Consider the following 24,670-nt stretch of genomic DNA (forward strand, 5'->3'; position numbering starts at 1 on the left):
GATTTATTTAGTTAAAATAAGGTACCCGGATTTTAGCTTTTATGTCAATTACTCCAAAAAATGTCACAAAAAAAATGTATATCACTAATCTTAATTTGGCCCCATAGAGGGGGGTGTTTTGTCCCAATAGCGGTTTCAGTTTTTATTGAACAACAAAAAACTATTCATTCTGCCCTCTTAGTCACTGAACTTTTTTCTGCCTAAGGATAGCCAGTATGCACATATCTAAAAGATATGTTTTCCTTACCATTACCATTTTTTGGAAGGAAAACTATTCCACTCATATTGCAATTAATTATATTTCACAGAAAACTGGAAAGGCTGGACAGTTACTGTACACACCGAGTATTGCAAATGTTTAACCTGCATGAAGAAAATGTTCTATCCTCAAGATGCCATTATTTTCCAGCCTTTTTAGAAGGCCTCAAAGTGTAGCACATGATGACCTACATGTAACCTGAGCTACCTACTGGCATAAGCATAAGGATTGCCTATCCTGCAGGCAGACCTGGTGATTTTTAACATTGGCGAGGGTAATTTTTTAGCTTTTTTGGAACAAACTGCTTCTTATTACAGTATTGGAAGCCTTTCAAAGTCAAATTCAGGTGCGGTCAACATTTCATCAGCATTTCATCAGTTCATCTGCTCAGTGGATAATCAGTGGATAATATCATGTGACGTATGAATTCTAACCCTCCCAGGCCTGCCAAACTAGTAGGTCTAGCTGGGGATTGTGGAGATCGACAAGCATCTATTTCAAACCAGCATCTCTATTCTGATCTCTTGCTCTGCAGTTGAACTGGAATGCTCCCTGAACTCTTCCCTTTGTACACTTCAAATATGATTATTGGCCACATCACAGGTTGACATGCATATTTCGAGCTCTGAATCATCTTTTTGTGAAGGAGAGTGAACGAACACAGACCGGTTGCAATGGCATGCAAAAGGCCAGTTCAGGCCAATGTCTTTATGGATATTATAAAAGATCTATGACATCATGGTACTCAAATCATTTCTGTGGGACTGTTTCACAGCTTGGCTCATCGTGTAGGACCTGTGGTAAGCATGAAGAAAGACTCTTCATCAAGGTTTTTCAGTTTAACAACAGAGATTCCCATTGGATTGTTATACCTTTAAATGACATCTACTGAGTCAGTTCCCACTGGGCACAGACGACAGTTCAACGTCGAGTTTTGATTTATATTTGATTTATATTTGGTTGAGTCAACTATCGGTGAATTCAACGAAACATTTCACCATGATATAGGATTTAGGTGAAAAGTTGAGTGAAATAAATACGTAATTCCCTTACTTTGATTACTTTTTGCAAATCCAGTCAGTGTTCCACGTTGATTCAACTTCATCACATAGATTTATTTTGTTGAAATTGCGTGAAAACAATGTTCATTCAACCAGTTTTTGCCCAGTGGGTTATTACAAGACTGCATTGTCCAATTACTGTGGAATAAAGACAATAAGCACTTGTTGTAAAGAAATACTGTGTGTAAATACTGGAGTGATGTATGATTGCTAATAAAATTGTTCATAGACAAATTCTGTATACTGCGTCCATGTGTATAGGCTGTAAGTTCATTGAAATGAAGTTGTTTTCAAGTCGTTGAAAAAATGGCCAAAGAAATACGTATTTTCAACTTTCATTTTCAACCAAAAACAGAACGTAAAACGGACATCTTTGTATAGTCGTCTTTTCAGCGATATGAAATATACATATTTTCCACGACCTGAGAAATATGTATTTTCAATGACCTGAAAAAGTTGTCTTTTCAACTTTCAACCAAAACCGAACTTAGATTTGACGGAGGGCACAGTCAATTTTTCCACAACGTTGTGTTAGGTGGGTAGGATGAAATTATGTCATACTGAGTGCTATAGACAGGTTCAAATAAAATGTGCATACTGTACTAAAATCAATACTTAATTGAGGATGGAAATGTGTTTATGTTAACCTCTGTAGTGAAATAATATACAGTTCACTGAGTGTATAAAACATTAGAAACACCTTCCTAATATTTTACATTTTACTAGGCAAGTCAGTTAAGAACAAATTCTTATTTTCAATGACAGCCTAGGAACAGTGGGTTAACTGCCTTGTCAGCTCAGGGATTTTAACTTGCAACCTTTTGGTTACTAGCCCAATGCTCTAACCACTAGGCTACCCTGCCGACCCAATATTGAGGCGCACCTGATTTTGCCCTCAGAACAGCCTCAATTCGTCGGGGCATGGACTCTACTGGGTCGTAAGCGTTCCATAGGGATGCTGGCCCATGTTGACTTCAATGCTTCCCACAGATGTGTCAAGTTTGATGGATGCCCTTTGGGTGGTGGACTATTTTTCAAACGCACAGGAAACTGTCGAGCATGAAAAACTCAGCAGTGTTGCAGTTCTTGACTCAAACCGGTGCACTTGGCACCTACTACCATACACTGTTCAAAGGCACTTAAATATTTTGTCTTGCCCATTCACTCTCTGAATGGCACACATACACAATCCATATCTTAATTGTCTTAAAAATCCTTCTTTAACCTGTCTCCTCCCCTTCATCTACACTGATTGAAGTGGATTTAACAAGTGACATCATTAAGGGATCATAGCTTTCCCCTGGATTCACCTGGTCAGCCTATGTCATGGAAAGAACAGGTGTTTTGTAATGTTTTGTACACTCAGTGTATATTCACTTTAATACGATTTATCTTGTACAAGAGTACAACATTTCAGGTATTTTATGGCAATGTATTCAGTGGTCTTATAAATATGACAATAGTGAGTGTATTAGCATAGATCGCTTTCCTGCTATTGTTGTTATTGTTTATGGCAAGGTAACATTCTGTCATAGATGGAAAATGAAGTCATGGGATTGAAGGGGTTTTGTTTGCTTCAACCTTCTGAAGCTTTATTAAGAGAAAGACAGACCTAGTTTCAAAACAGTGACCTGTAAAATTGTGCTAAAGGTGATACAGTCCCAGGAACAGCCAGATGACTCACACTAATGGTGCTTTCAAGACAACTGGGAACTCTGAAAAAAAAACTGACATCAAATCATGACATCAGTGATCATCAGGTTGAAAAGTCGGTGCTCCAGTTGGATTACTGTTCAAAACCATTTTTTTTAGTCAGAGCTCGTTTTTTTAGAGTTCCCAGTTGACGTGAACTCACTGAAGTCGGAAGTAGGAGATTTCCCAGTTCCGAGTTCCGAGTACCCAATTGTTTTGAACGCGGCATGTATTCTTCCATTGCTGTCAGTGGTCGTGCCATAACAAGGAGTCTGGGTAGTTGCAGCCTGGTCTCACAGACAAGAGGTAACATAATAAATGTAAATTTGGTGCTTTCTAATTAGTATGATATGTCACGTTTGGTATGGTTACATAAGACAGTAGCTTACTTAAGACAAAAACGAAAGTGGTTGGTTGGACAACTTGAGCATTTTAGCTGATCAGCAACTTTGCAACTACTTAGCATGTAAGCTAACCCTTCTCCTTCCCCTAACCCTATCCCTAACCCTAACTGTAACCCTTTCAGTTAACCCTAACCCTAACCATAACCATTTAACCATGTAACCTAACTCCTAACATTAACCCTAACCTTAACCATAACCCAGGGTTTCCCAAACAGTCCTCGGGGTGCACGTTTTTTGTTTTTTTTACACAGCTGATTAAAATAATCAACTAATCATCAAGCTTTGATCATTTGAATCAGCTGTGTAGTGTTAGGGCAAAAAACAAAACATGCACCCCTTGTGGTCCTAACCCCTAACTCCTAGCCTAGCTAACGCTAGCCAGCTAGCTAATGTTAGCATTAGCCAAATAGTTACCTAGTTATTGTTAACCACAACTAATTGGAATTTTTAACATATCATGATTTTCGCAAATTCGTAACATATTTGGTTTTGTAAATTCGTAACATATCATAAGAATTGTAATTTGTAACATATCATACGCAATGGAGGGACTGCAAATTTACATACAGAATAATACTAAATGCTCTGAGACCAGGTTGGCAGGTTGGCAGGTAGCCAGGCAAAGGAACAGAGCCTATTTCCAAGAAACAGAGCTTAGATGGCTTTGAAGATTTGAAGATTTCATCACATTTCCAACATTCTCATGAAAACACCAAAGTCTTTGTAGACCAATTTAGAGTTTCTTATCTACTATTGTCATCGTTCTCCCAGTCTTCAAATTAAGTACAAAATAAAGACATTTAATGTCTTGTGTTTGATTCTATAGATTTGTTAGGTTTATTTCCAAATAGCGGAATAAAGGAATACATTTGGTTTGAAGGTATTTTGGTATATAAAACATTTTGTATTTTTTGTTATTGTTATGTTGTGGCACCGTTTGAAAATGGAAAACCGTTTAATTAAGAGATTTCATTTGAGTTTCTGAGTCGGTCATATCTTACATTGAGGAAACGTATATTAAATGTTTTACATTTACATTTAAGTCATTTAGCAGACACTCTTATCCAGAGCGACTTACAAATTGGTGCATTCACCTTATGACCTCCAGTGGAACAGTAGTGCATCTAAATCTTTTCAGGGGGAGGGGGGGTGAGAGGGATTACTTTATCCTATCCTAGGTATTCCTTAAAGAGGTGGGGTTTCAGGTGTCTCCGGAAGGTGGTGATTGACTCCGCTGTCCTGGCAAATGTTGGCATTGTGATGTAGGCATATTGAGCTTGACGGGTGGACAAACACCAAACAACCCCAAAAATGTTAACAAACAGTCAGATATAAGTTTTGTTCACAGAGTCGCAATCTGAGGCCTTAGGTGGCCACTGCTAGTCTTCTAATGTGTTTTTCACTCCCATCCAGGGCCAGTGGGAAAATGCTTTACCTGCATGAAGAACATTCAGAGGAGGACTCCATGGAACCCGTACTCAAGCCTGACCTCCCCTGTACTGTCAAAAGCCTCTTCTCTGGGAGACTGCAACTCCCCCTGCTGTCCCGCTGACACTCCCCCCAGGACGTCAGAAAGAGGGCAGAACAAGCACAGCCCGTCTCCAAGTCCTCCTCGCTCGGCCTCCAGTTCACTAGGAGCCTGGAAACCATCACCGCCAGCTTTTCCAGGGCTCTCCAGTAAGTGAAATGTTGTTGTTTTTTTTTGCTCTTGGGCCCAATTCCAAACCAATTTATACCTCTTTCCTCATAAGTCTTTCGTAGTCTGGTTATTTGTTTGGAATGCTGGGGCTTTCCAACCCTCTTCTCCCTGTGGTGTGGTGCAGAGTGAGTGGGAAAGGTAGCAGATAAAGGGGGGGGGCTATATTTAGATGTTTAGATGGAGTAGTGCTTTCTATATCTTTCATGCTATGCTTGCCTCAACCTAAAAAATAAATTACAATATTTTGATACTTTGAAATAGTAAAATGGTCCTAATACAAGTCCTTGCTGACTCCCGATAACATATTATTGGATGCAATATGCACAGGAAAGAGCCCTACTGAATAATTAAGGACATTGCTTGGCTTTTTTGAAGGTCTGGTATGAACAAGCTATAGAAATATCAACTTCATTCTTGACATGACTTCCTCATTCAATGGAACGCCATTTTCCCAGTAATGATCTATGACAGCTCTGCAACTGCAACTACAGAAATTAAATGTAAATTACAGGGCCAGCTCCAGGCATAAGCGACATAAGTGGTCACTTAGGGCCCCAGGCCACTAGGAGGCCCCCAAAGCCCCAAAATAAAAATAATAATAATAATATACACTGAGTATACAAAACATTAAAAACACTCAGCATTGACAACAATGCCTCACAGTCTTTATATGCTTCTCACTGTGGCCATATTGTCTGGCGAGACAGCCATGTGCTTGCATGTTAAGTTGCGGGTGCAGTTTTTATGCAGTTCCAGGGGAATTGAAGTGACTGGGTTGGTAGCTACGATACACTCTCAAACTAGTATGTAGTTCAATGGAATATAAACAAAACTTGATCAATCCAGTTAACGTCAAACCTTTAGAACTGGGCGTTAAGAGTGTAGTACTCTTAACAGTTGGCACTATGCATTTCTCTTAACTGTATGGATTGTGGCTATGTATAGCCTTTATGTTGACCTAACTGCTGAGATCTCCAGTCATTGTCCTCATGCTTGTTCTCATGGGAAGCATTACAAGATGCTGCTTTCTATCGAAAGCAAAAATATGCCATCATACATGTCCTGCTAATATCCCTGTATATGGTCAGGTCATTTTGGTCTGGTTAATACTGAAAACCAGCAGTGTTTAAAGGGATAGTTTGCCCAAATATAACATTGTTATTATATTTTCTTGGAAGTAGTTCAGGGGCCAGGGGTGACTGCAACCCAAAATGATGCTTTCACTGGCTAATATTAGCGTTGATTATCCTCCCCAAAAATTCTGTTAATTTGTGCCCACTTTAGCATTGTCTGAATTGCAAGCCAAAATCAACTTCAGCTAATTTAAATTTTAAAAAGTCATTTTCACGCAACAAAAGCATTTCAATTGAGCTGTATTCAATATTTTCTGAAAACAAACCTTGGTGATCTGTTGAAGGCTAATTTGAAACGTTACTCTTATTTACGAAATAACTTTAGAAGAGCAGGTTGGTTCAGACATTTAATCATTTACCCTGAGATGGTTGTCTGTGGCTGTTAGAAAGTGGTGTGTCGGTCTCTCCTAAAGGGGTCGAGTAGCTCTTTTCACCACCGTCCCATTGTTAAGGATTGGTGTTCTTTAATAAGGACACTCATTGACAGTTGCGAGAGAACCAAAAGAGCCTGTTTTTAAAAGGCAACACTGTCTTAGCCTCTACCCGGCTGGCTGTCATAGGTTCCTCCTGCGTCAGATGTTCTGACTCCTAGGTTATTCTGGGGAGCGCGGTGCTCAGCTGCAAGTCGTAAGATCGCAGGAAAACCTTTTCTCTTTTCCTCCTGATAAACAAAGCCCCTCAGGGAAGCGAGTACCCTAGTCACAGATAGAGAGAGCCATCGTGACAGGGCCCATGCTCTTTATAATTCTATCTACCCTGACTTTTTTATAGTCGCGGGCCCTTCATGTGACTTTTCCTGGTAGACTTGTGAGCATGTGAAAGGCAAAATGGATAGCAATAGCGCTGGGACTTAGACCAGAGTAATGTTAAGTTGAGCAGGGTTAATGTTTATACTCAGAGAAATTGAGAGAGGAAGTTATTATGGAGCATAGTTTGAAGTGGACCAGTGCTATGCTCTGGCAAGGGGAGGGGGAGGGGGTGATCTGTCATGCCTCTCGTTCACTGTAAATCAGACATCCATATTTAGTCGGGAGGGAGGGAGGGAGGGAAGGCCTAGCAGTTATGTAAACAAAAGCCTGGGCAGGCAGGGGAGGGATTGCACTGCGCTAATGTTTGAGTCCATTAACCACGACTATGATCATTGGAGAGAGACAGGGCTGTTTTCAAATAAAGGACAGGGTCAGATAGAGCGCTGTCTAGCTTTTTCAGGTGCTCTTATCAGAGCACTTTCTAGAGTCAGTTTTAGTTGTATCCCTGACTAATGGAGCGATAAATCCAGGTTTTACTGGCCTCTGCGCTGACCAGTCAGTTTTGTGAGAGGAGGATTAGAACAGCCAAGCTTCAAGGTTGATCAGATTCACCAGGACAGCATAACCAAGCCAGGACATTTCCATTTTTTGCATTTTAGTAATTTAGCAGACATTTTTATCCAGAACAATTTACAGGAGCAATTTGTGTTAAGTACCTTGCTCAAGGGCACATTGACAGATTTTTCACTGAGTCAGCTCAGGGATTTGAACCAGTAACCTTTTGGCCCAACGCTTAATCTCTAGGCTACTTGCCACCCCCAGGACGAAGGGATAGGGGGAACCAGGATCAAACAACTGAGTGAAAATGACTGACGCCATGAGTGAAGCGTGCTCTGAGAGCTCTGAGGAGGAGCGGTCCGAAGAACAGTCTGAGGAGGTGTCGGTCAGCAGGCTTCCGGTCATCCAACTCAAGCCCAGATCGCCAGGCACATCCCCCAAGATGTCCCCCCATGACTCCCCGCGTGGGTCACCCCGAAACTCCCCGCTGCTCTTCAGGAAGCTGCTGATGAACCGGAGCATTAGTCTACAGAGGCGCTTCACTCTGGCCCACACTCCCAGGTAGAGACCTCCTTGTGTTCCATGCCTGTTTTATCTGAGCTTGGGGTCCCTCAGGGTTGTGTGACTACCCTGTTGTGTTTCGAGAGCAAACCTTCAAAGGTGGTAGAAGAAAACTCTTCGAGACCCTTTCTAAAGGTGATATGAAGTTTAAGTCAGCAGTGAGGGTTGTTTATACTGCAGCTAACAATTACTTTTGAAAGTACTGACTTGTGCTGTGCTTGAATAGATGCCTTTGTTGTGTATTAGCAGAATTTCCTCTGGCCCGAGGTGGTCTAAATTAGTCAGAGCCTTGTTTCTTTATTGTGTTTTGCACATAGTAACTGTTGATTTGAAAAAATATATTATGGATTCTTTAAAGTTAGGAGATTTTATGAAATGGTTTTACAAGGTCCTCTTCATACACTAGAGTTGTTGTAATAAACAGATTTACACTCAATATTTTATGGAGTATAAAATATTTGTTCTCTGGATTTTGCTTGTTTAATTTAAAAAAAAATCTCACCCCCTCTTTAATCTGCACACGTGTCTTTGTTTTTCTTGTGGACTGACAAAACAAATTAGATTAGGTGACCATGATATTCTTTAAGTAGGACTCCTGAGTGGCGCATCAGTCGAAGGCACTGCATCTCAGTGCTAGAGACGTCATTACAGACCCTGGTTTGATTCCAGACTGTGTCACAACCGGCAGTGATTGGTAGACCAAAAGGGCGGTGCACAATTGGCCCAGCGTCTAACGGGTTAGGGTTTGGCCGGGTTACGCATTGTAAATAAGAATTTACAATGTAAATAAGATTTTTTTACATTGTAAATAATAATTTGTTCTGAACTGACTTGCCTAGTTAAATAAAGGTTAAAAAAAACAACTCCCAAGTAAATTTGAATTTAGTCTGTTTTTGGTTGGTCTGCCAAATACTTAATCATGGGGTGCTCTGCTGAGGTGAAAAAAATATAGGCCAATTATGTACATTTGCATTAAGCCTACAACATACTATATACATTTACTGAAGAAGTGTTACAATTGTGTGACCGGAGTTTTATTTGTAGTTCAATATACAGTCCTTGAACATGGGCTCACTGATGACAAACTTGCCATATTTCATTTTTATTAGTATTTGGCAGTTATTAAGGCAGTTATATACCATTTCAAATATTACATGACATTACATTTCACAACACTTTACCAAACACATTGTGTTCCTTCAGTCCACTACTCTAATAACACATACCTACAATACAAATCCATGTGTACATATGTGTAGAGTGCGTATGTGTGTCGATACCTGTGTGTTTCTCTTCACAAGTCCCGCTGTTCCATAAGGTGTATTTTCATCTGTTTTTTACATCTGATTCTACTGTTTGCATCAGTTACCTGATGTGGAATAGAGTTCCATGTAGTCATGGCTCTATGTAGTACTGTGTGCCTCCCATAGTCTGTTCTTGACTTGGGGACTGTGAAGAGACCTCTGGTGGCATGTCCGAGCTGTGTGCTAGTAGTGTAAACGGACATCTCGGTACATTCAGCATGTCAACACTTCTTACAAAAACAAGTAGTGATTAAGTCAATCTCCCCTCCAATAACCTGGTCAGGCCTAAGTTTAAGACTCTCTTTGAAGTGGAGTCATACAGTATACTCAAGTTCTTCTGCGTTGTCAAGTACAGATGTGTTTCTTGACTAGGTGGCTTTTTGTCATACGCGGCGGTTCGTCAACTTTTCTGCTCGGATACTAGAAAGCAACGTGATGGTTGACGTCCCCTGAAAAGGCAGAGCCACGCTCATTCTAGTAGGACTTAATGAGGACAGCTGCCTGATAGGGACACTTTTCAAGCCCTTCTCTGACTAAGCCTATTGGTAGGATTTGTTTAATGACCCTGTTACGCCATTCCCACAAGTCATAACCCATGATATTGATGCAAATCAAATATTTACTGTGTTTGTGTTGAAGAGACGAAGCAGCCGGGCCGATTAAAGAGCACTTGACCTTATTTTCTTAGGAGCTAAATAAATATTTTGTCGGGTAGGACAGTTTTTTTCAAACAGCAAAATACTCACCGGGTTCTTTTCTCATATGTTTGTGACAGTGTCTGCCAGGGATGGGTGTTTCCAGTTTATACACCATGTGTTGCTTGTGCAAAGTGCAGTTTAGGAAAACGGAGAAAATTGCACTCATCAACATCACACACACCTTCACAAGAAGTAAGAAGTAAGCACACAGGACTGTTAAAGAGGTGTCTCTGAATTGTTGTAAGCAAAACATTGTCACCTATGGTGGAGGTTAGCCTCTAATTTGCATATAAATAAACAGATGGTTTTTTTTCACGGGTTCATACATCTTTATCACATTTTATTGGTGGGATCATTTTGCTCGGGCATTTAAGCATTACTCCTAATGGTCCTGCCTGTGAGTGTGTGATAATAACCAAGAAAGGCACTCCATCTTTATGGTTTATCTCAGATCTGTCCATCTCATGGAAATTTGGTATTTTTAAAACTATAATTAGAAAGAGGGACCATCCTGTAGGGACAGAGCTTTATAAAGGGCCTGAGCCCCTGAGAATGTACAGTGCCCCTAACAACGAGAACGAAACAAACTGTTGGAGATGAGTTATAGCAGGATGGCTGGATAAGGGGATGAATTAAACAAACTAGCAGTCTGTTGGAAAAACGTACAGACAGGCAGCTTAAGTTTATCAGGGCAGGAGACGATAAATGTTTAAGTTTGAGGGAAATGTTGGAGACCATGTTGGAGGAAACCACAGTAGTTCCTTCCGGTGTAATGTGATGTTTTGTTGTCAAGCATTGTGCTTTTTGTTGATTGCCTTAGAAAAACGGCTGGACTGACAGGCACTTCCCTAATAAAAGTGAGTCACAGTATAAAAAATGTTGTTTTTTTTAAACGTAATTTCTGAGCGATGAATGAAAGTACTGCACCTCAAACTGTTTTTTAGTTGATTGTTAGAAAAATACCTTTGACTGGGTCAAAGTCAGGTGAGGCATCCCTTTTTTCATAGCATTGATGCTCGTTTCATTAGCAACACAATTCAATCATATGCTACTTACTGTATGTTGTTCAGTCCTGTTGTTTTGTCTGGTCTTGAGGATTGTTAAGTGCTGTCCGGCGTTAGCAGGCGTAAAGTATCAAGGCCTGACCCCAACGGCATTCACTTTCAAGTGCCTCCAGGTGGTTCAACTCTCCTGCAGTTGCTTTACCCTCTGTATGACATGACATAGTGCAAAAACCCACATCCTTGTCCTTTTACACTGATTGTGCTCAGGTTAATCCTTTTGTTTTGGGGTACGGTTTTTCGTTCTCTGTCTAGGTCACCAGACAGTTGTCTTGAACACAACAGTAGCCTGTTTATAGTAAAGCAAGGCTCTGGGTGTGGTTTTACAAGGCTCTGGGTGTGGTTTTACAAGGCTCTGGGTCTGGTTTTACAAGGCTCTGGGTCTGGTTTTACAAGGCTCTGGGTCTGGTTTTACAAGGCTTTGCACAGTGTTCTGCTAAAAACTACATCAGGGCCAATGTTTAAATCATGTTATGGATCCAAATTGTCCCTCGCTTTTCGAAATTGGACAAACAATTAAACAATGTAATGCCTCTAATTTCCACCAGAGGCTTATGTATTGTAGATACATATTTTTGCCTCTGGGCTTATGCTCAGACTGTTGGATTGATGTGTTTCCTTGACAGTAATCCCGTATGTTGCCCACCCATATCGTAGTCACTCTGGAGCCTCATGCAACATACCGTACAACATGCCTGCCCTCCTTTGCTGCAAACCAGCTGCAGGAGATATTTGTTTCATGTAAAAATGATCTTACTGCTGCAGAGGAAGCATGACCATAAACAATATGAGTCTGTTTTCATATGAATAACTTGAGGACTCACAACCAAGGGCACATTCAAGGACATATGAAGAGGGGAAAGATGATTATACATATACGCTGAGTTTACTAAACAGACCTTCCTAAAATTGAGTTGCACCCCACAACTTAATCTTTTGTCTTGCCCATTCACCCTCTGAATGGCACACATACACAATCCATGTCTCAATTGTCTCACGGCTTAAAAACTATTCTTTCTCTGTCTCCTCCATTTCATCTACACTGATTGAAGTGGATTTAACAGGTGACATACACTATATATACAAAGTATGTGGACACCCCTTCAGATTAGTGGATTTGGCAATTTCTGCCACACCCGTTGCTGACAGGTGTATAATATCGAGCACACGGCCATGCAATCTCCATAGACAAACATTGGCAGTAGAATGGCCTTACTGAAGAGCTCAGTGACTTTCAACGTGGCACCGTCATAGGATGCCACCTTTCCAACAAGTCAGTTTGTCAAATTTCTGCCCTGCTCGTGCTGTAGGTGCTGTTATTGTGAAGTGGAAATGTCTAGGAGCTGTAGCGTGTAGCGTGTAAAAATCTTCTGTCCTCAGTTGCAACACTCACTACTGAGTTCCAAACTGCCTCTGGAAGAAATGTAAGCACAAGAACTGTTCGTCAGGAGCTTCATGAAATAGGTTTCCATGGCCGAGCAGCTGCACACAAGCCTAAAAGGCCAAGCGTCTAGAGTGATGTAAAGCTCACTACCATTGGAGTCTGGAGCAGTGGAAACGCGTTCTCTGGAGTGATAAATCAAGCTTCACCATCTGGCATGACAAATCTGAGTTTGGCGGATGCCAGGAGAACGCTTCCTGCCCGAATGCATAGTGCTACCTGTAAAGTTTGGTGGATAAGGAATAATGGTCTGGGGCTGTTTTTCATGGTTCGGACTAGGCCCCTTAGTTCCAGTGAAGGGAAATTGTAATGCTACAGCATACAATGACATTCTAAACGATTCTGTGCTTCCAACTTTGAGGCAACAATTTGGGGAAGGCCCTTTGCTGTTTCAGCATGACAACCTGCTCCCTTTCAATTGCTACCATGGTTATGCACATGCGTTTCTTATTTGTTCTGTAAGAAACATGTATTTTAAACCCTATCCATATAGGCCAATTCCCATGAGTGTAAAGGGTTAAACAAGCAGCATTTGCCAGAGTAGCCTGTTCTCAGACTATACATATAGAATAAACACATGCGCAGAAGCTTCTGGACTAGTGCACGTTAAAAAAAGAACCGGGAAAAGTCTGATCCACAGCCGCTCCATAGTTTAAGCACTCAGACAGACTCCATGTCCATGACACCTCCCCCTCCCATTATCTATTGGATTTTTAAAAAACACAGTTTTATTGAGCTACTGGGGTGAGTTGCTGCTGCCTCATTTGGAAGCAGGTCAGTCCTATGAGTGCGGCTTGTAGCGGAGCTGTAGGGAACTGGACGAGGCATCCGTAGAGGACCGCAATGGAACCTTGCATCTGGGTTTAGAAAATACCTCTCTCCTCCTGCCTCCCCCTTCACTATCAGAGTCCTGGTAGGGTTCAGCAGTACAAACCGGCCCCTAGCACCATTCAGACTGCTCCAACTTCTCATCTTATGACCCTCTCTCTCTCTCTCTCTCTCTCTCTCTTTCTCTCTTTCTCTCTCTCCCTTTCTCCCTCTCCCTCTCCCTCTCCCTCTCCCTCTCTCTCAGCAGAGTTAGTGTTGTTGTCTGTTATTCCAAGGCGGAGTAAGTGTTGTTGTTTCTTGTTCCAGGCCAGAGTTTAGTCCCAGTAGTTTCAGAAGAGAAGAGAGGAGAGTCTGATATAGACGGTTGTGGGGCCACACACTCCTGGGAGCATTGTTGGGATTATTTTCTCTTTGACTCGATTTTTATAAATTTATTCAAGGTTTTATTTGAACAAAGAAAGAAGCAGCTTCTGGGCTCTAGAACAGCGCAGTATTTGTTTTAAGGCGACTTTTGGACCCTATTTGGAGGACTCCCTCACCCCTCCCCCTGTCAGTCCTCTGGCTATTGGGAAGATTGAGTTTGCTGTTAACCTATTTAGGAATGCGAGGAGTAAAAGTGAAAAGTTTATCTCGGCTTCTTGCTGTTGTGCAGAACGGAAAACAAGCAGGGAATTAGCTCCAGACCTGTGCTGACAGCTGATATGAGCCACAATTGAAATTGATTTGATTTGGCCCGTTGGTAAACTCATATGCTTTCTGAGATGGGCTCCTAACAGGCATCATTCTGCCTTTTTGGTGTGTTTACACAGAGTTAGGTGAACTTTATCAGTAAAAAAAAGGACATATCCCCACTGCAGGGACCAGATCCTGTAGAACTTTGGTAGCTCAGTTGAGATTTCTGCTTTTCAATGAAGGCACTACTTTATCATAACATGTTCTTCTTCTCAGGAATTGCATGGACACAAACCAGCCCTAACATTTGCGTGAAAACCTGTTATTGACCGTGCAGAACTTGAATTAATCCCTCGTGTCTCTGCTAGATGCAGTAGGTGTAACTTGGTTCTGCTTTTGTGGACCGATTGTTCTCACAAGGTGTACCATGTTTAGTTTGTAACTGAACAGTACCAATAGACATTGGACATTCACATTCAACCAGGACAGGCCACATAAATGTTGCGGTCCATTCTGTTCATCCCCTGTCATCTGAAGGCTGTTGCGTCTCTGAATACCACCGGTACCTTTGGCTCTTTGAAGTAGCCGGCACAATGATGAACAAAGACTCTCGCTTCCCCAGGAAAGCTGTGCATAGCAACACCTCCTCTCGAAGGCACTCATGCATTGGGTAGGTACAGTCCTGTGGTGTAAGCTGTTTGTTGTGATGAGTTACTTGCTGACACAACTGTACTGTGTGTGTGTGTGTACTGTACAAATACTAGGGCTGGAAATTGCCAGGGACGTCAAGATACGATATTATCACAATACTAAGGTGCCGATACAATATGTATTGCGATTCTCACAATTCTTGCGATTCTATTATGTATTTCAATTCGATACCACGATTTGATGCTCCAAACATATTGCTCACTGTATGTCTGCTGCAGAGAGACGAGAGAGAGCATGAGAAAATGAGTTTTGATCAGTCATGGAAATAAAAGTCCTGAAAACATGTTGGCTCACTATTTAAGATGAAGATGGAGAACAAGCTGTAGGATGAAAAATACTGGAGTTTTGGCGCAGGTACCGCCAATTGCGCTCTTAGAAAAAAGGGTGCTATCTAGAACCTAAAATGGTTCTTTGGCTGTCCCCATAGGAGAACCCTTTGACGAACCCTATTCGGTTCCAAGTAGAACACTTTTTGGTTCCATTTAGGACCCTTTCCACAGAGGGTTCTGCATGGAACCCAATAGGCTTCTACATGGAACCAAAAAGACTTATCCTATGGGGACAGCCAAATAACTATTATGGAACCCTCTTTTCTAAGAGTGTAGCGCTAGTTAACACTACCTACCAACAAAACAACCTTTTAAATAGATACATGGAGTCAAAGTATCGATATAATATGGTATAAAAATTATAGCGCAGTATATAACTGTATCAATCCACCCCCCATCACTAACAAATACTGTTCTCTATCATAAGTTGTTTTTCACATTCATTACGCATGACAAATTATTACAGTTTTCTCCCTGTAACCAGTAAGACATAATTCATCATCATTAAATAAGGATAATGATCATGAATTAATCCTTAATAATGATTTGTTATGTGTTGCCTCTTTTTTTTTACCTGTTGGTTGGTGATACAAAAGGGTTTCTTATGTAGTGGATCGTAAAACCTTCATAAGGTTCTCATCGAGGAATATTATGGAGAAGTAGACTCCCCTCCAAATCATTGTATCTGTTAACAAAGTTTCACTGCTGTACAGAAAGAAGTGCTATCCCTAACAGTTCTAACATATTGCACTTGTCTGCATTTGGTTTCAGTTGTATCACTTTGTGCTCACTTTGTGCTCTTTGCCTTTCAGGGAAGTTGTGATATGCCACGGGATTGTTATTTATAGTAACATACTCAGCATTTTAGTTGGTGCTAAAACACCCTCAAGTGGGTGACAAGAGAAGCCAATGTTGAAGCCAAAGATCTGTAATTTGGTGGTGTTGCTATTCTTTGTTTAGTTTCAGCAGTTTTCTGTGGTGTGTTTTCAATGTTTTTATGGAGGGTTTTGGAGTGTTGAGCATTTTGTTATGTTCTAGGGCATTTTGTGATGGCACTGTAGTCTGGCTGTGGTGCGTTTTTGCTATGGTGAGTTTTGTAGTTTCACTATGGTGCGTTTTGTAGTTTGGCTGTGGTGCGTTTTGTTGTTCTGGGTGTCCCACCCTGAGGGCGCTGGGACCGGGGTATCGATGGCACAGCCAGTGTCCATTGATGTCTTTCCTTGGGGGGCGATGGGCCACAGCCAAGCAGAGTCACGATGATCAGACACGCCATGATCCCATATGAGGATAGACCCCTTCACCACACACACACACACACACACACACACACACACACACACACACACACACACACACACACACACACACACACACACACACACACACACACACACACACACACACACACACACACACACACCATGAGGGTTACCCATGTCAAATCCCATGTTTTCCAAGAAAATATATTGATACTGGTTTATTAACTAAATAATACAATAATAAAAAGCCAAAGTTGAAATGACATATAGCCTAATCCATTATTCCAAAATTCGCATTTTCACTCCTCGGCCGTGAGTTAAATAAATGAGAGACATGAAAATACGATGGGGGAGCTTTAGTAACTCTGTCTTCTGAGCTCAGTATTACCCCTTTGCCTCCAAGCAGTCCTCCAGCTGTGATTATGGCACAATCATATGAGCGGATCAAAGACAGAGATCTAGTGCACAGACAGCAGAACAGAACACTCGCCCATAATATGACCAGATTAGTATCGCCACAGGTCTTGCCGCATGTCTTGCCAACCCATTCCAAAGTGGAGTTCATGTAGGGATTAGGGAAGTCTAAATTGGTGCGATTGGAAACATTTCAATCTACAAAATTCTCGTAGTCTGTGACAGAGTTTTACAACAGAGTTAACAGAGAGTTATTCCGCAACAATACATGGTATTATTTTATTGTTGTTCATGAGAATAACTATTGTTCATGGTTCTATTTCACTATGTAATAGTGTTGTTCATGAGAATAACTACTATTCATGGCTCTATTTAACTATGTAATAGTGTTGTTCATGAGAATAACTATTATTCATAGTAAATCAGTCATGCATGTCGAATATAGAGTTACAGTGTACATGTTCAGGGAAAGCGCCATATAGGGTGACTTAATAACGGGTTGGTTTATCCTTTGTTTTGCTTGCCACTGGAGCCTGCCTCTCTCTGCCCTACATGTCATAATATAATTCTGCTGGCTTCAGAAATCTTTAGCCCCCAATAGTGACAATCCCTCTGAACACACAGACATGAGCGCACATGCACTCACGCACACACACACACACACACACACACACACACACACACACACACACACACACACACACACACACACACACACACACACACACACACACACACACACACACACACACACACACACACACACACACACACACACACACACACACTTTCTCCCCAGAGCCGAGACAAAGCAGTCTGTTATATTCTAGATGTGTTCCCAACCCATCACAATAGAAGCTCATAAGCTTGTTCTGGTAGTACCAGGCCACCATTCATCTCTGTAACATTTGGTATCAGGACACCGTTACGACTTGGAGACATCACTGGCATCATTTTTATAGCAGAGATGGATGGGATTCACTGCAGTTCGACACCATTCAAGTCAACTAATAATACATTGATGGTACATTAACGAGGTGAAATGGAAGAGACAGTTATTCGTTCTGGTCTGAAAGGAATGTTTGGATTCCTAATAATGAATTGCCTTAGTACATTCTGTGTTCTACGTCTATGATCTAGGCCTAAGGGCCGTAGTTCCCTAGAGGAGAAGGGCTACAGACAAGGTCTGGGCGAGTTAGTAGTAGAGATGATCTGTTCTGCTCTTTCTGTCTAGTTTTCAGCGAGGATCTGAATAGGGGTGCTAATAAGAGATATCTAGGGTGTCAAGCGAGGTAACGCAATTACAGGACAACAGTGTCAGTGTCCACAGGTTCCCAAAATAGCCCCCAGCCCAGAATAGAAAATAAGCGCTGCTGTGGCTGGGCACTGTCCATGTGCGTCAATGCTCTGCTCCATATTTTCAGCATGACTGATTTCCCCAATCACCCCCCCCCCCCCCTTCCCAAAGCACATCGATCCAGTCCAGCGTGGCTGTTGGCTGGCCTGGGCCAACTCTGGCTGTTACCGCGCCAAGCCACCGCTTCCAAGCCTCCCTCCCTGTTTACCTCCCTATTGTCCAGACCCAGGTCACATCAATGAACCACAATTAAACCAGGCCCAGTTTGGACCTGTCATTAAGACATTGTGGCAAATGTCTTTCAGTTTATATTTACACCATGTCGACTGAGAATTTATTGAATTTATTAAGTTGAATTGTTTTGGGTCATATTTTGATGACGATAGCGTGATTGGTTACAACTCATTTAGAACATATTAGTAAATTGCCTTCAACGGATACGATTCGTAATGTTTAAGGAGGATTTTGTCCTGATAGGTGTCAGAGGGATCAAGCATCTAATGCCTTGCTTTGTAGTGTTCTAACAAGGTATTAACTCTAAGCCCTATCTGTTCAGTCCTGACCTGGCCTCTCTATTGAAGCCTGTTCTGTTCTCTCACATGGCATGTGGTTGTTGCCCTGGGTGTTGTGGAAGTATCAGGGCACCAGGACTTGTTTGCGACCACTAGAGGGAGGAAGTGTCTAGCTTTTGCATGGAGACTGGCTGAGCAAAGGAACAGTGGTTGGGAACAAACTGTGAGGATGATTCCTCATTTTGCTATCAAGCACTCATCAAATCAAAGTTTGTTGGTCACATAGCCAGATATGCAGATGTTATCGACAGGTGCAGCAAAATACTTGTGTTTCTAGCTCTAACAGTGCAGTAATACTTGTGTTTCTAGCTCTAACAGTGCAGTAATACTTGTGTTTCTAGCTCTAAACAGTGCAGTAATACTTGTGTTTCTAGCTCTAAACAGTGCAGTAATGCTTGTGTTTCTAGCTCTAACAGTGTAGTAATACTTGTGTTTCTAGCTCTAACAGTGCAGTAATACTTGTGTTTCTAGCTCTAACAATGCAGTAATACTTGTGTTTCTAGCTCTAACAGTGCAGTAATACTTGTGTTTCTAGCTCTAACAGTGCAGTAATACTTGTGTTTCTAGCTCTAAACAGTGCAGTAATACTTGTGTTTCTAGCTCTAACAGTGCCGTAATACTTGTGTTTCTAGCTCTAACAGTGCAGTAATACTTGTGTTTCTAGCTCTAACAGTGCCGTAATACTTGTGTTTCTAGCTCTAAACAGTGCAGTGTGTTTCTAGCTCTAACAGTGTAATAACTTGTGTTTCTAGCTCTAACAGTGCAGTAATACTTGTGTTTCTAGCTCTAACAGTGCCGTAATACTTGTGTTTCTAGCTCTAACAGTGCCGTAATACTTGTGTTTCTAGCTAACAGTGCAGTAATACTTGTGTTTCTAGCTCTAACAGTGCAGTAATACTTGTGTTTCTAGCTCTAACAGTGCAGTAATACTTGTGTTTCTAGCTCTAACAGTGCAGTAATACTTGTGTTTCTAGCTCTAACAGTGCAGTAATACTTGTGTTTCTAGCTCTAACAGTGCAGTAATACTTGTGTTTCTAGCTCTAACAGTGCAGTAATACTTGTGTTTCTAGCTCTAACAGTGCAGTAATACTTGTGTTTCTAGCTCTAACAGTGCAGTAATACTTGTGTTTCTAGCTCTAACAGTGCAGTAATACTTGTGTTTCTAGCTCTAACAGTGCAGTAATACCTAGCAACATATACTGTATTTTTTTAAAAAACAATACACACATAATCCAGATTTAAAAAAATGTTTTATGTAGGATGAGTCATGACTAGAATACAATAATTACATAGAAAGTGGGTGAAACTGTCATGCACAAACACGTGGAAATACAGACATAACTAGCCATGGTGTAATCTCAGTGCATTAGTCTGCCTGGCCATGCTTCAGGGGTGATACAGTGACGTGGGGACTGTGACTGTGCATGCCTGGGCCAGATAGGGTTACATAGAGGAGGGCTCCAGACCAGGGCGGGGCCGGGTTAGGTTGTGTAGCCCACTCCTGACGAGTCCTCAGGCCACCCTGAGACCCCCTATCACTGACAGATGGCAGTTTATGATTCATACGGTGACACACTAATACCCCACCAGAGTACATGCCATAACATAACATTTGACATCCCTGAGACATATATATAGGCTTTGGCAAGTAACATACTCGAGCAGGTTCGCTCCTAGCTGGGTGACAACCGTTTTGGCGTTTTTCTTCTTCTTTTTTTTTTAAAGCCAACACGTTTAGCTAATATAATGGGTGCTGTGACAAAACTCTCCCTCTATCCTTTCAGTGTTTCCCCCTGCGCTCATTTTTTTTCTGACATAATCCGATTTGTGTCATTGTTTCCTTTGGCAGTTTATGTTAATAGGGGTCTACACATGTCACCAAATGTTACTTTTCAACTTGAGCAGGTCCATTAGTTTTGATGTATGGGGATGTTGTTGGCCCACGCAGCTAGCGTTGCGGCGGCCCCAGACAGGCACATCACCATTGAGTCTGGCTCATGCGGGCCAACTGTAGCGTTCCCTAGGTTACTGACCAATGCCTATAGACCAAACACTGAGACAAGTTCTACTGTTCAATCTTGAGCTTTTTAGCAATCAGGTGATTTGACAATATTAAAATGAAGACAGAAAAGGACAGACAACAACATGTGACACTTGATGCCCTACTTTTCACTTGGTGGAATGCCTATTGTAGTCTGACTCGGCTTGTCAGAGTTTGTTACAATAATAGTCTGCATTTAAAAAAGAAAATCTAGACCGGTCAACATAGCTCCAATGTTCTGTTCTAGAACCATTGTCTCGGGACAAATGGGAAGACGTTGACCAGACCTAAACACCGGAGTCTGGCTTTCCTCAGACTTCCACCAGCTTCCAGGATTGTGACGTGGAGCCAGAGTCCTCCCCAAGCCCTTTTATAACGCAGAAATTGGAGAGGATAGGAGCCCAGTGTGTATTCACACCACAAGAAGAGGCCAGAAATAATGTATTTGACCTTGTACTTCTAGCTCCTTATTCATCTTCTTTGATTACTTTATTTTTTGCTCTGTGGTGAAAAAAGTCCAAATATATATATTTTTCATTTATAGAATATTGCTCTGCGAAAAGGCCATCTGGTACATCTCACATCCCAAGAAGGCAGTAATGTTTTTTGTCCACTAATATGCTCGTAATAGGCCTACCTGCCAAAGCACAAGTCATTGTGCTGATTAAGTCATAACCAGTGCATTGGCAAAAGGGCTCTCAAACAGAGTAAATATAGTGGCGTCCATTTTACATGATTAATGTGAATACAGCAACCCGATAGATAGATATGAGGAAGACACGTAGAGGGTAATTGCCAATAATACCCTGTTGCAAAAGACTTACATTCTCAGAATGTGTTTTAATGTATCTGTTGGCCTCGCTCTTGTTGAGGAGAAAAGAGCTGTTGACAGGGCTGCAGTAGAAATAATGACTTCTTTTTTCATTTTACAGATCGGATTTCACGTTATTCCAAGTAGTGCTTTTGATATCTCCGAATACTTAGGCAATGAGATGTTTTTGTCTGCTTCATCACTTTTTTTATTTTATATTTGCCACAACATTTATAGTCGATTCCATACATTATTGTATCACATTCATAGAATTTAACTTTAGGGCTCACATGTGGTCTGTTGTCAAAAACGTCCCGCTGTAAATTCTCCTATTAGGACTAGAGTGGGTCAGCCGGGTGAGGTTTCATATTTTGAAAACATTTACGTTTTAGAGTCAAATTTGTGCAATTCTACACATTTTTGCCAAGGGGGTAGAGAAAACGTGGCAGTTTTAAAGCAAGTGTGCTGCCGTTCTGTACATTTTGCCATGGGACGTGATGACAAATGTTTGCAATTTTTTATATGATATTTGAGTGAGAGTGACAAACAAAATCAACGGGAGCCCTACGATCTGTAATTCGACCATGATTACTACAAGTTTAGATTGCTGGCCGCTACACTAACTTACCAATGTAAATAATGTTAGCTGACATGGGCTAATTGACTGACTATCAGTGACTGACATAAGAGAAAAACTGATGCACAATCACATTTTAAAATTGCACCTGGTGTATTTTACTATTCTACCTAGCAACAGTAAGTTGAGACCCCGACTGAACTAGTTGCCCATCCCTGGTCAAAACCACAAGTCATTCCTTAGGAAGACCTGTGCCTCAGGAGGTACTAAGTGACCACATCATGATACTCCCTTCCTGTTATGACACACTACCTATCCTTTGGGCAACCAGAAAACAGCCATCCTTCCCCACCTCACCAAACCCTCTGCTACATCACGCCAAAAACGGAAAACGTCCTTCTCCCTACATCCAGTCACGCTGCGGCTGCAATGTATCGATAGCCCTGTGTTTTTATTATTATCAGCAGCTCGTCATGTCCATTTTAATATCGAGGTAATACTTCACTTTTTCTGGTCAACTCCGGAAATAATATGTTTACTGTGCCCAATGAGAGAATATCGAAGAATGTTGTGCTCTGATGTTACCTGCAGGATGTTGTTCCCATTAATTACTACATTGATGTATTAGGAGCTAAACTAACTCACACTGCACTCCATAAGCGTTCCAGTCTCGTGGAAGTGCAACAAAGGGTTAATGTGTCAGACATTCTGAGGAGGCTGGAACCGTGCTTCTTGGGGCCACGCCCCCTTTCTTAGCCATGACCTCACAGTGAAACTTGCTCCCTGTCTAGCGCGCGCGTGCACACACACACACACACACACACACACACGCGCCGAGAGAGAGAGCAAGACAGAGAGAGAGAGACACACCCTCACTCTCTCATACAGGCAGCATAGGGTTAGAGTGGCAGGCTGGTACACAGGAACCACTGCTTCCAGTCATGTAGGACCACACGGGGACAGGAGTCAATGCTGAGTTTAAGTTCTAACAACCAGAGGGAAACAGATAGAAGACGATAATGGTGTTCCGTTTGTAAACCTGAAGAAACCTGAAACATGGACAGAAGTACCGAAACTGAGAGCCACTGAGAACAAATGGAGAAATTGACAGCAGGCAGAGTCTGCGTTCTCTGGCTTTGCTTCAAGAACCCATCCATGTGCTTTTATCATTGATGTTTCATACCGACGCTGAAGAAATGAACTAGAAGAATCTAGGTGCTTGAAGAGCAGATAAAATGCACATTTCTCCCATTATTATTCTCCCTATGTTTTGGAACCCGGGGCATAGCTTCTGCGTTAGAGGTGATAAGAACCAAGGGTGATTGCAGAAGAGTTGGCCCTCCTGACAGAACAAGAAAGAGACAATTGGGTTGTACAGGGATGACAACCTGGGAAGAAGACCCAAGAGAAAAAGAAAAGAGCGAAAGAGAGAGAGAGAGAGAAAAGGAAGGTGAAAAATGAGTGTGCCAAGGAACTGTGGATTCTATTTCTCCGCTGATCGCTCTTTCCAAGCGCGGAACGGGAATGTCTGTGGATCGCCCTGTTCCGTCAACAGGCCTATTGACATCATACAAAAACGCAGGCGGTAATATGCTAAACAAATCTACATTTTGTTGCCTTGCCATTTGTATGCTGCCGTAGAATGCACTATTTGGAGTGGTATCATTAAAATTGATACAATGACTCAAAGTTTAAAGTTACCATAATGGCTGTTGAGATGACTCCAAAGAAGCCGTTTCTGTGATTACAAAGACATATCCCAGATATCCCAGGTTTCTTTATAATCACAGTCCTACTGTAGACCAAATGAAATATTAAGGGGTTTCTTTGTGAAATGTAGAACATCTATTTTCTGTGATCTCGATCCATCTAATCACAGCTAATCAATGGGATACTGTAGCAGTAAACCCCCCCCCCCCCCAACAATTTCCAAATGAACTACCCTATCATGTATTCTCCATTATGAGTCTAACTTATTAGATAGGTGTTCAGCTTCATGGGATCATAAAAACCCCGCATACTGTAGCCTACAGCGATATCGCTTCAAGGATGTCCTCCTACATTAGATATGTATGTTCAACATCGAAAACAGTAGCCTTGTGCATAGCAGTCGAGACTTGAGAACAGGCAGGTCCAGCAACAATCGCCAGGCAGGCAGTTCTGTAAACAGCAGCATAGAAGCGTCTCGAAGCTTCTCCCCTCCGCTATCAATTAGACTGTGTGGGCTGTGGGAGAACAAGTCACACACACACACACACACACACACACACACACACACACACACACACGCACGCACACGCTCACACACACACACACGCACACTCACACACACGCACACACACACGCACGCACACGCTCACACCCACGCACACACCCACGCACACGCACGCACACGCTCACACACACATATATACTGTATATACAGTACACACACTCACTCACGTCTATGGACATATCGTACAACAAAGCTCTCCATCGA

At 41.8% G+C, this 24,670-nt stretch overlaps 1 protein-coding gene across 7 annotated transcripts in view; it reads left to right on the forward strand.

The window, feature by feature from the left end:
* Positions 1–7,371: 7,371 nt before the first annotated feature.
* pde4ca (phosphodiesterase 4C, cAMP-specific a) overlaps positions 7,372–24,670 on the forward strand; it is a 74,582-nt gene continuing 57,283 nt past the window's right edge. For 5 of the 7 annotated variants that reach the window (XM_065013235.1, XM_029642301.2, XM_065013234.1 and 2 more), the window contains exon 1: positions 7,372–8,116. In XM_065013235.1, coding sequence (XP_064869307.1) covers positions 7,863–8,116 — 254 coding nt within the window. In that variant the 5' untranslated portion in view covers positions 7,372–7,862. Of the gene's footprint in view, positions 8,117–23,024; positions 23,777–24,670 lie in introns of those variants that run through there. The other 2 variants (XM_065013239.1, XM_065013238.1) reach the window with 1 other exon arrangement.

Source organism: Oncorhynchus nerka, linkage group LG9b, assembly GCF_034236695.1.
Source record: "Oncorhynchus nerka isolate Pitt River linkage group LG9b, Oner_Uvic_2.0, whole genome shotgun sequence".
NCBI lineage: Eukaryota > Metazoa > Chordata > Actinopteri > Salmoniformes > Salmonidae > Oncorhynchus > Oncorhynchus nerka.